The sequence below is a fragment of the Ictalurus furcatus genome, chromosome 11 (genome assembly GCF_023375685.1).
Source record: "Ictalurus furcatus strain D&B chromosome 11, Billie_1.0, whole genome shotgun sequence".
Taxonomy (NCBI): Eukaryota; Metazoa; Chordata; class Actinopteri; order Siluriformes; family Ictaluridae; genus Ictalurus; species Ictalurus furcatus.
In genome coordinates, this window is record NC_071265.1 from 20,891,707 (window position 1) to 20,903,983 (window position 12,277).

General features: G+C 41.7%; 1 protein-coding gene across 1 annotated transcript in view; it reads right to left on the reverse strand.

Annotated features, from left to right (window-relative positions):
- The window catches only part of grm4 (glutamate receptor, metabotropic 4), a 129,712-nt gene that overhangs the window by 12,943 nt on the left and 104,492 nt on the right, over window positions 1-12,277 (reverse strand). Inside the window, exons 6-7 of the mRNA XM_053635952.1 lie at window positions 4,842-5,042; window positions 45-181 (exon numbers count right to left, since the gene is read on the reverse strand). Coding sequence (XP_053491927.1) covers window positions 45-181; window positions 4,842-5,042 — 338 coding nt within the window. The remainder of the gene's footprint in view (window positions 1-44; window positions 182-4,841; window positions 5,043-12,277) is intronic.

The following is a 12,277-nucleotide window of genomic DNA, read 5'->3' on the forward strand; positions in this document are numbered from 1 at the left end:
ATGTACTGTTATATTCTGTATAAGGATTAAAAGAGGACACTTGCATTAAGATGGAGTTGGTCAGTCCACTGGCCAATGATTTTGTACTCTGCTGTTTTGTTATTTATCTGGTATTGGTAGATATCATAGCGGCCAGGAGCATCCCCATTCTCATTGAACTGCACAGGATTTCCAGCTATGCCTGAGAACAGAAGGCAGAGATTATTAGAAAATCACCAAATGTGTTAAAAAGTCGTTAGCATAATCCTCATCAAAGTAACAACTCTGTGATGAATAAAATTCCTGATTTTGACCATAGTAAACTAATTTGGAAACTGTGACATCCTGAAACCAATACAATATGAAACAAATATCTTTGCCTCAGGAATATCACTAATTTAAATACAACATGTATTGAAATTAAATCTATGTAGAACATAACAGTAAAATTGTTAATAAGTTAGAGCAGAATATGACAGCATACCCATAACTAAGCATGCTTAATAAAACCTCATACACTTTTATTAAACAAATTTACTGAGCGCAAAAATTAATTCTTGCAGGAGACACTGAAAAAAGCACGTTAAAGGAGACTGGATAACAATGCTGCCATATCCCGATGATGAATTTCTAATTAGTTGCCTTGTTCTTGATAAAAGCCTGTGCCAAGTTTTTGCCAATCTCTAGCTCTAACCTTTGAGCTAAGCTATCAGTATTCATAGCACCTGCCCATGTCTAACCCCAATTCCCAGCCTGGCAAATCCCAGAGCAGCCAAGTGTACAGCAAAAGCAATTGTTTTCGGTACTCGTGTTTATCTTACTTTTCTATTTCACAATCCTCATAGGGCTTTCTCACTGAAAGCTAGGAGTGATTGAAAGAGAAGTAGATTTCTGTTGATGAATATCCTCCGTCTTTATTTAAGGCTGGAGGATGCAAGATGGTTATTCCGCTCAGTGTAAGTCAGTGAATATTTAATTATATATTTATCCATTTTTTGTATCGCTTATCCTACACAGGGTCAGGGGAGCCTGGAGCCTATGCCAGGGGATTCAGGGCATGAGGCAGGGGACACCCTGGATGAGGTGCCAACCCATCATAGGGCACAATCGCACACACACTGACACACCCATTCACACACTATGGACAATTTGGAAATGTCAGTCAGCCTACAGCACATGGGGAGGAAACCCCCTGAAGCTCAGGGAGAACATTCAAACTCTTCACAGACAGGGCAGAGGCGAGGTCCGAACCTCCAACCTTGGAGGTGTGAGGCCAACATGCTAACCACTAAGCCACTACTATTTCATGAGGATGAACTATTACTCAGATAATACATAGATAAGATACAAATAATAGTATTTGCGTTTACTGTTGCAAGTGGCAAGATGTCCCTGGGTGCCCTCATGCCTGTGTCACCTCCTGGCTCTCCATCACAGTTAATGTGTCATAGCTATACCTGCTAGAGTTCCTGCTTGCACTCTGATCACAATATACACTGCATACCTAAGATCATACCTAATGATCTGTTTACTCTCTCTGTTGAGTTGTTGAGTGTACTCCTGCTGCCAGATGTGATGTCTGTGCCTGATCCTGACACACTTTAATTCTTCTTCTGCTTGCAGCTTCTGCAATTGTGACTCACCTTCTGCTGCTGTGGCTGTTCCCACGTGGATATCCTAACACTGTGCTTGTATCTATGAACTGCTGCTATAATCATAAAGACTCTCCTGTGTTTTTTACATGACTCTTATTCACAATATGCTCACAATAAATATCCTTTCAACACACTTGTCAACTGTTTCACTGGATAGTATACAGAAGAGTAATGACTTCACTTTAATTGCAGTATCCAGTGTCATTTTGAGTTTGCCTCTGGCTTGACAGTCAGTATGTTTACATGGACAACAGTAATCCAATATTAACCAGATTAAGACAATACTCTGATTAAGAAACTACCATGTAAACAGCAATTTTTACAACAATTTTTTATTACCTCAATCCGACTAAAATCATACTCGAAGTAAACACAAATCGAATTAAGACATGTGGAGTATTCCTGTTTTAGTTGCATTATTGACGTGTATTACAGACATGTACACACCTTAATCACACTATTAATGTCGTGTGGGAGTTTTCACTGCATTTTGTGACAGGACACGTACACACACGGCAGTGCTCAACCATTTGACAGTAAACAAGGGAGCATGGCTGCGTCCGAAACCACATATTTACCTACTATATAGTAAGCAAAATACATGTATTTCAACTAATATATATTAGGTAAGTGCGCGGTTTCAGACGCACCCCATGGCTTCAAGCAGTCGTCTATTTGCACATATAGCATAACAAATAATTAACTGCACTTGAAGCTTTTGTAAAATTAAAAATAAAAACAACTAAAACTGTATACGGTACAATAATGAAAACAAACTGTATGTTAATACATGAAATTCTGGAGGGAATGTCGGACAGTGTGGCACGGTGATGTAATGACGTGTGCCATTAATCGATCTATGTTCTGTAACATGTAAAATGGGAACATGAAAGGGATATTCTAAAAGTGACTAATGTAAACACCTTAATCACAATAATATCTTATTCAGAATAAGGTCAACAATTAGATTACTGCTGTCCGTGTAAACGTAGTCTATGACTATTTTTAAAAGCACTATCCAAACTTGAATTTAATTGAGTAATTGATTTACCATTAATACAAATAGGTAGTGACTTGAAAATCTTGTGGTTATGTTTGTGTCTGTAAAGAGCTACTCTGAAGAGAAAGCTGCTGCCCAGTATATTTGAAAGTCTGAGAGTATGGCTCATCAAGTCAATTGATTAGGTAAGGAGGTCAAAAGAATATACTGTATTCCTCAACGCTTTCTTCTCTACACAGCAGGTTATCTGACCAGCCAAGTATCCTTTCAAAAGGTGTAATCACTGAGCAGCCCATATAATCACACTGACACTTCTTGCACCACATGGTAATTTTCTAATATCCCAATCTATAAACATTTCAACTCAAATTATGTGGTTCCTGAGCACTGCCAGGCTTCAAAACTTGTTTAGGAATTATGATTAGCTGACATTGACTTACAAGATAAAACGAAGCAACAGTTGTTCGTGAAATTTGCCAACAGTCAACCTCAGTGATGATGCAAGAAGTAGCAATATTATGACCATGAGGAATAAAAAAAATACAATTGCAGATGAATCCATGCTTTACTGTCTCCTGCACATTTTGATTCTGATTCATATGTCCAGTATTTAATGACCTTAGCATATTCCATTCATTCTTAACCAGTATACAACCAAATCATGATTTATCAGTGAAAATGTTTTCCCTCTTCCTTCTTCCCTGCACCAAATTTATTTATACATTTTCTGAGCATATAAACTCATGGGATGAAAAAATCTGCACTAGTTGTGCTTTTGGTAATTGTCTATGCTAGGCAGCCAGAGAAACTACTGTAGCAGTTCACTTATGCTCTAAAGCAGAGTGCACTTTGCCTGGAGTGACTGCTGCATGGATAGAAAACCGATGGGCTGTTCAGTTCTGTCTCAGACTATTGAAGTCCCTAACCAGGTTCACTCAAAGACCCATAAAAGCAGGAAGACGTGGAACGCTGAGAGAGTCTGTGTGTGTGTGTGTGTGTGTGTGTGTGTGTGTGTGTGTGTGTGTGAGAGAGAGAGAGAGAGAGATAGAGAGAGCAAGAGAAAGATTTTAAAAAGCATTGAAATTTATGATGAACAGATAAATTAGGGACTGCAGATTCATAGAGTATGTTACATCTCATATGTGCTCTATGGAGAATTTTCAGTATATGGAAAAAAGTATAACACTACTGTATATTCCATAATTATTACTTCTTGTAATAATATTACTTCTTGTCCCACAATATTTTCCTTTATTAGGAAAAAATATTATGGGGAAAGGATAGGAATATACACATATAAATTATATGGCCAAAAGAATGTATACACCTGACCATCACACCCATGTGTGGTCTTCCACAAAATGTTGCCACAAAGTTGAAAGCATACAACTGTAAAGGGAGTCTTTGCATGCTGTAGCATTAAGCTTTCCCTTCACTGGAACTTATGAGCCTGGCCCAAACTTGCTCCAGCATGATAGTGCCCCTGTGCACAAAGCAAGCTTCATAAAGACATGGCATGTTGTTTTAGGAGCAAAGTCGGGGGAACAACACCATATTAATGCTAATAATTTTGGAATGGGAAGTTCAATAATCACATATGGCTGTGATGGTCAGGTGGCCACATACTTTTGACCTTTTTATAGTGCATTTCACATTCCACTGTGCCTAAAATGTCAGTGGTGATTGGCTATACAATTATCTGATACTTAAAAGATAACAAAATGAAATACATGTAAAGTTGTTAGCAAAACCTCTGTGTATTTGCCAGAGATAACCATTTCCCAAGTATTTGCTGATTTCTGCTGAAGCAAGGAGCATTGTATGTAACCTGTCAGCAACCTGGACAGCAGTGTTGTGTCACTGTTATTCTTTTAAAAAAGACTGGTTGAGTCATCAAAAGATTCATGATCCTATTCAGCTAAAAAAATTGAGGCAATATTATAGGACAAGGCTTGTAGATAACCCTGCCACTGAAAGACTGAAAGAAATGGGATCACCTAAATAAAATATGGATAGCTTGCATTGCCTATAGGACATGCTATTTGATAGACCATTTTATTATTTTCTGGGCAGACACTATTTACATGGATATTGTAAATACCTAGCAAATTGTTTTATTGTAGCAAACTGTTGTCCTTGAATGACTGTGTGGCTTCACACCTTATAAAACTGCTGTTGCAGGGTGAGATGTATAAGTCACACTGTACCTGTTATCCTCACTTCACGGATGTACTTTAATAGGAGGCTTCCATCGATAGGGTCCATTCTGGAACAAAGTCCCACCTTGGCAGGACATAGGTCTCTGTGCATGTTATGGAGAGCATGGGCCATAGTGTATACAGCATCAATCACAAACATTACTTTTCCCTCTTGCTCATACGTAGAGTCTTTTCCAATCCTCTCTTGATCTGGAAATCAAAAACAGACATGGAATGTAGTTGCCTTCAAATTAATTTAACTACACTGTAAACTGTAACTTTATATATACTGTATCTATACTGATCAGCCAAAACAATAAAACCACACATACTAGCTAATACTGGCTAACTTGCCTGTAATCAATAAAAAAAGTGTGAAAAAGGTAATACATTACTGATACAACAAACAGAAACATTAGGTTACTTGCGTAACTCCGATTCTCTTTCAAACAATCGCTAGGTATCTCATTATGGGAAACGCCTCAGGCATGATAGACTATGGAAGCACCGATTACACCACAGGTGTCCGAAGGATGGACCAATTACTGCTCATGACAAGGAGCCCACCCCCTTCCTATATATACAGCTGTGATCCACAAAATGGCATTCTAAGCATGCTCTTCCCCAGTGTTATGCGAGTAGGGAAGCTTGGTGAGATGCCTCGCTCTGTTCTCATAGAACCGGGGTTACGCATGTAACCTAACATTCTCTTTTAAACAATCGCTCTGTATCACTATGGGAATAATTTAGCCAACTCCTGTAATGCATGCTTTCTGAAGACCTGGCAAGAAAGAAAGATAACCTTTCAATTCTCCAAAGAGCCAACCTTAAGAACTGCATGAGGCATAGTAGGCAGTGACATCAAGATGGTAAAATCTGATAAATGTATGAGGGGAAGCCCAGCTTGTTGCTACACAGATATCTCCCACATAAAATCCCTTGAACAATGCCCATGAGGTAGCCTTGAAGAATGAGCCCTTAGGCCTGCCGGGGAATGAAGACCCATAGATGTATAGGCCAATTCAATCGCCTCCACCAAACAATGGGAAAGGCGCTGTGAGGAGATCGGCTTACCCTTGCATTAAGTGGTCCATGAAATGAATAACTGATCATTCCTCCTGAGCAATCATGTCCTGTTTAGATAATAGCGTAATGCTTGTACAGGACACAGAGTGTGCAATTTCCGCTCCTCTGAAGAAAAAGGAGGGCGCTAAAAGGCACGTAACTCCAAAGTGGAACAGTTATAAGCTGAATCAGTGACTTTGAGAATGAAAGCAGGGTTAGGCAGCAGCGTAACCTTGCTGTCATCTGGACTAAAATTCAGACATGCCTGATGAACCGACAAGGCATATAACTAAAGCAAGCAGTAAGACTGTTTTCAGAGATAGGCGCTTAATATGAACACTTTCCAGAGGTCCAAACGGGGTGCAAGTTTAAGCATTCAAAACCATGGACAAGTCCCATGACGGGACCATCCACTTCGACACTGGTCTCAAACGCCTCACCCCCTTCATGAAACGGCATTTAAGAGGATGCCATCCCACTGATACTCCCGTGAAGCCCACTTGACATGCCGAAAAAGCTGCCAGGTAAACTTTAATAGTAGAAAATGCCCTCCCATTGGTCATTAAGCTTTGCAAAAAGCAATGTATGTCACTCACTCCTTAACTCCTTTACGAGTACACCAGTCCTCAAACACATGCCATTTAAGGGCTCTAGCGCTCTGGATAGTGTTTATAACTTCCTGTGGGAGCCTGAGTGCATTGACGTTGGCTTAAATTTAACCCTTCATGGTCCAAACCCAAAGATTGACTCATTCTGTGTGGTGGTGAAATTTCTAGCCTCCCCCTTGTGACAGCAGATCCTAGCATGATGGGAGCAGCCAAGGCTCTCCTTGAAGGAATTGGACAATCTCGTCCAGCCATAGCCTCACAAGCAGGAGCTATCAGGAGGAGAGATAGTCCGTTTTCTCTTACTCTGTCTTGGGTGGGAGAAATTAGACTATTAGGTGGGAATGCATACAGCTACATGTTAGGCCACGGGTGTGCTAGCGCATCCACACTCAAAGGTGCATTTTCGTCCCTGAGAGAGAAATAAAGCGGACACTTTGCGTTTGCCTGTGAGGCCTTGGAAGATCTTCCAAATCTGATCTACGGGTAGAGCGACCATTCTCCGTATAACGGGTTGCCCCTTGAAAGGAGATCTGCTCCAACATTCAGGACTCTCGGAATGTGCGTCACATGCAGCGAGCTGAAGTGCACAGTGCCCCAGACAATCAGCTTGCGGGGTAGATTGTGCAGTTGCAATGAATGCATTTCCCCCTTGGTGATTGATATATGCCACCACTGTCATGTTGTCTGTCCTGAGCAGAACATGAAACCCTTCCAATAAGACTGCCAATAGAAAGACTGCCATTAACACCAAAAGATTTATGTGGAGTTTGCGAATCTGGCATCCAGAGACCGTTTACCGATCAGCCCTGAAAAACCAGCCCCCAGCCTGTCAGGGATGCATCCGTTGTCACTACTTTTCTCAGAGACACGACCCCCAGCAGGACCCCTGTCTGGAATACACAAGGGTTTCTCCACTGATGAAGAGCCATCACACACTCCGGGGATATTCTCACTCTGCGCGCAAGGTGCTGATGAGGACACAGACGCCCCGCAGCTACCCATCACAGGAAGTCTCTCATGTTTAGCAAGCCCAGCAGGACCACAGACATGACAAAGCCATCATGCCCATAAGGTGGGGACATCTCCTGAACGACACCAGGTTTCCCTTGCAAAACTGGGCTAGGCACTGAAAAAACATCACTATCCTTCTCTCCGAGAGCATAGTGCGGTATATTCACAAACCTAGAGACTCCATCTTGGTAGATGGAATCAGCTGGCTTTTGGCATAGTTGATTCTGAATCCCAGATTCATGAGATGAGACGTGAGCATCTGTGTCCCGTTCCGCATGCTCCCATGAATGAGCGCATATCAGATAATCGTCCAGATAAGCAGATATTCTGAGACCCTTGTGTCTCAGCAGAAATAGTGCTGCCTCTATGCACCTGCTAAACATGTGTGGAGCTAGGCTGAGCCCAAATGGAAGCGTAACAAATTTGAACACTTCGCTCGGAAAGGAAAACCTGAGATATTTCCTGTGCACATGATAGATGCTTATATGGAAGTAAGCATCCTTGAGATCGACCGTGTTGAACCAATCGCCCTGGTGGATAGAAGGAGTGAGAGCCACAATTGTGAGCATCTTGAATTTGTACTTCCTTAAGTGCATGTTCAGAGCACACAGGTCCATTATAGGGTGTAAACCCCCATCTTTCTGATTAATTAGAAAATAACGGCAGTAATATACTCTTCTGAGTTTCCCCCACTGGAACTCGCCTTATAGCTCTTTTCTCCAAGAGGGAGGATATTTCTGCTTCCAACACCTGAGCTAAATCCCCATTTGCTACAGATGCTATGACCCTTTTGAAAGGAAGGGTTTTTTTTTATAGCGAACTGAAGCCTGTTACAGTCGCGAGGAACCAAGGGTGCACAGAACATTCTCTCCAAACCACCTGATAAAGAGCCATAGGGTGCTGCTGAACCGATTTCATAGATGGAGTTCTGCCACCATCTAGTGGACAAAGAGAAAAACAGCAAGGATCTGTGTGACTCAGAGACCAATTTATCTCTTGGTTCATTGTTATGATTTTGTTTTTGTTTCCCTGTGCCCTCGCCATTGAACCTGGATGCAACTGAGAATTTTTTATTTGCTTTGAACCCAGGGGCTGAAGTGCTATGTGACAATACACTTGAGAACTTGTGCTTGTACCCATTAGACCACATTCTTTTGGTGGCTGAGGTTTCTGCACTTGAGCATGTGGTATATCTGTCAGCAGTCCATGGTATATTGTGTGTTGAGGGGGAACTGAACTGGCCTGAACACAATTTAGAACCATTTTTCGCCCAAACTCCACATCCTCCGCTTCTTTGCGAGTGGGGGAACAGACGTGGAGGACATCACTGAAAACCCTAGGTATCTCTCTTCTTTTTGCTGGAAGGGGTAGCAGACCTAGACTTTGCAGCCACAGCGAATGGTTGCTTTCCCCATGGCTTAGCGTTCGAAGCCGTGGGGAGCAAGCCACCTGATCTGCACTCTGGGGTTTTGCAGTCCTGGACACATTCAAAAACCTCCTATTCTGCATCAGAGGAACAGGCCATGGAGGAACAAGAGGATGTATTTCTCTTTTATATGGCAGACAGATGTCTTTTAGGTGGCAGATGCCTCGCCTTCCTTTTTCTGAAGGTTGCACCTCTGTCTCATCACCGCAATAGCTGGGCCGAACAACCCACTCAAATCCATGGAAGTGTCGAGAAAATCTAATTTCTCCCTGCCCCGATGCTCAAGAGCCAAAGAGACCTCTTGCCAGCAATGGCGAGAGCCATAGTAGACTTTTCCAGACCACCGGGTTTGGATTGCTGGCATCCAGCTGAGTGCCCAGCTTCTCCAATAACTCAGCTTGATAGGCCATCAACAATGAAGTGACGTTAAGTGCCTGCACTGCCAACGATGATGGTTTAGATATCTTCTGGTACGTGGAAGTGGTGAAGCGTTCCATTTTCCCAGTGTGGGAGGGACTGTCAGATGAGAGAGTGGTCCGCCTCTTTGGATGCAGGTGGTGAGCCACTGACTGTTTGACTATGGGAGGGTTAGAGAGCCCAAGCCCCTCCACCTCGCTCACATCGAGCTATGAGTAGCCCTTGATGGGCACGCTATAAGAGAAGGGTTTATCCTACAATCGTTTCATCTCTGCTACACATGCCAGCCCCTCACGAAGAAAGATCCCATGGGGGAGAGTGTTGGACCCCTTTAGCCGAAGGAGGGATAGTAGAGAGAAACGGATTGTCTAGAAGATGCAGCCACCCGAAGCCTTCTTTCCAAAATCCTGGCTGGCATTACACAACAGTGCGCGCAGCTTTCCGCATCCACCGCATCCACCAAATAAACATGCCTGAGCATGTTTGACACCCATGTATGCAATACACCTGGATGTGGATCCCTGTCCGAGATCATGTATCCACATGCCACCGGACATGAGCGCAAAGGGGCATCTTTCCCTTTCCCCGCGGCGACCTTGCACACCGACATGGTGAGTCAGACTACTCAGCAACTTAGCTCGCCTTAGCACGTTAGCTAACCCTAACTTAGCTCGCCTTAGTGTGTTAGCTAACCCTAACTTAGCTCACCGTAATGCATTAGCTAGGATAGGAGACACTACTAATGAAATTGAAGTCGAGAAGCTCAGTAACAAGCCAAGAATCCACAACAGACTTTAACTGCAGTTCGTTCTGCAACGTCAACCTTAACCATACATTTGTGAACTGAAGCAGTGCAGCCTAAGTCTAAGGAAGTCTTCATGGGGAAGAGAACAAGAATTGCCATTTTGTGGATCACAGCTGTACATATAGGAAGGGGTGGGCTGCCTGTCATGAGCTGTGATTGGTCCATCTTTCGGACAGACGTGGTGTAATTGGTGCCTCCATAGTCTATCACGCCTGAGGCGTTTCCCATAGTGAGATACCGAGCGATTTTTTGAAAGAGAACTACATTTATAACTGACAGCAGTGTTGTAACATTTCTGATGAAAAAACATTCCTTTGTTTGCAGTTCATTGATTGCTTCATTTGCAGTTTGTTATAGTTTATTTCAGGTTTGATGTAAACAAGTTTTTCATTCTGGTACAAATAAACAAGTCACATTCTTGTCTTTATCACATACAGTATACTATAAATGTGGTAGAAAGATCTACTTCAAGCAATGCTTTAAAAAAAAAAAAAAAAGTGTACCTTTTTACCTTTGCTTGTTTTTTCCTTCTTGGTTTTCTTGTCTCTTGGATATTTATAACTGTTTCTTCTTATTCTTGATGAGTAATATACATACATACATATATACAGTATCTCACAAAAGTGAGTACACCCCTCACATTTTTGTAAATATTTGATTATATCTTTTCATGTGACAACACTGAAGAAATGACACTTTGCTACAATGTAAAGTAGTGAGTGTACAGCTTGTGTAACAGTGTAAATTTGCTGTCCCCTCAAAATAACTCAACACACAGCCATTAATGTCTAAACCGCTGGCAACAAAAGTGAGTACACCCCTAAGTGAAAATGTCCAAATTAGGCCCAATTTGCCATTTTCCCTCCCCGGTGTCATGTGACTTGTCAGTGTTACAAGGTCTCAGGTGTGAATGGGGAGCAGGTGTGTTAAATTTGGTGTCATCGCTCTCACACTCCCTCATACTGGTCACTGGAAGTTCAACATGGCACCTCATGGCAAAGAGCTCTCTGAGAATCTGAAAAAAACAATTGTTGCTCTACATGAAGATGGCCTAGGCTATAAGAAGATTGCCAAGACCCTGACACTGAGCTGCAGCATGGTGGCCAAGTAATAATAATAATAATAATAACAGTAATAATAATAATAATAATAATAATAATAATAATACTCTACCTGTGGTATCATAGGATGACCAAAAGAGAAAACATTAATTCATATTTTGGGTGTCTACCGTCCAGCAATGTGGTCATATTTACACACCTTTCTGCTCCAGCTAATTCATACTAATCTAACCTCACTGGCTTAAAAACAATCCCTGCTGGGTTAGAGTTTTCACTACTGAGTTTTCAAATTGACCCAGATTGGGTCATTTTTAGACCAACTATTTTTTAGAGTGTAATATATCTTAATCCAAAACCACTAAAGACTAGACAGCTCTTTATAGATTTTGATGGAATGACTTAATGTGTCTTCATTCGCATTATCTTAGCCCTGCATCATGTGCCGCATGTGATAAATTGACTAGATCTGTTAATACTTAAAGGTGGAATAACATGCAGTGAAGAGAGCAAGCAAGTTTAATTATTTTTCCACGCTCAAATAATCATGCTAGACAGCTGTATATTCATTAGAGCTGGAGTTACTTGGCCTGTTTTTTTTTTTTTTTTCTTAATTGGCAAGGAGCAGTTTCAATTATGACCCTACCAAATTAAACTGAGAGACGTGCTACCAGATGTCATGGTGGCAGGTCTTAATTGTATAGTGCAGTCATCAGAATAAAGCTTGCCAATAGCTGTGACAATGCTGTCTTGTGTTATCACAAACACTTAGATGACTTTGTGTTTAGAGTCAAATTATTTAAATGGCTTAGGAAAGCTGTAATGTACTTAGCACATCAATATGGGAATATCTAAAGGGTGGTTAACTCAGTTATAGAGTTTTTGTTGGTACTTCCCACTGTCCGGGCCTTATTTAAACAGAAATGCTCAGAGTACCCAAAAAAGTTACTGTAGCTCTTAGATAATGTGTGGGTCTTTTACTTCAAGGTCTGTAATTAGCATCATTTCAGCCCAGCCTGCTCCAGAAAACCAAAGGCAATTTAACAGTCCTGACA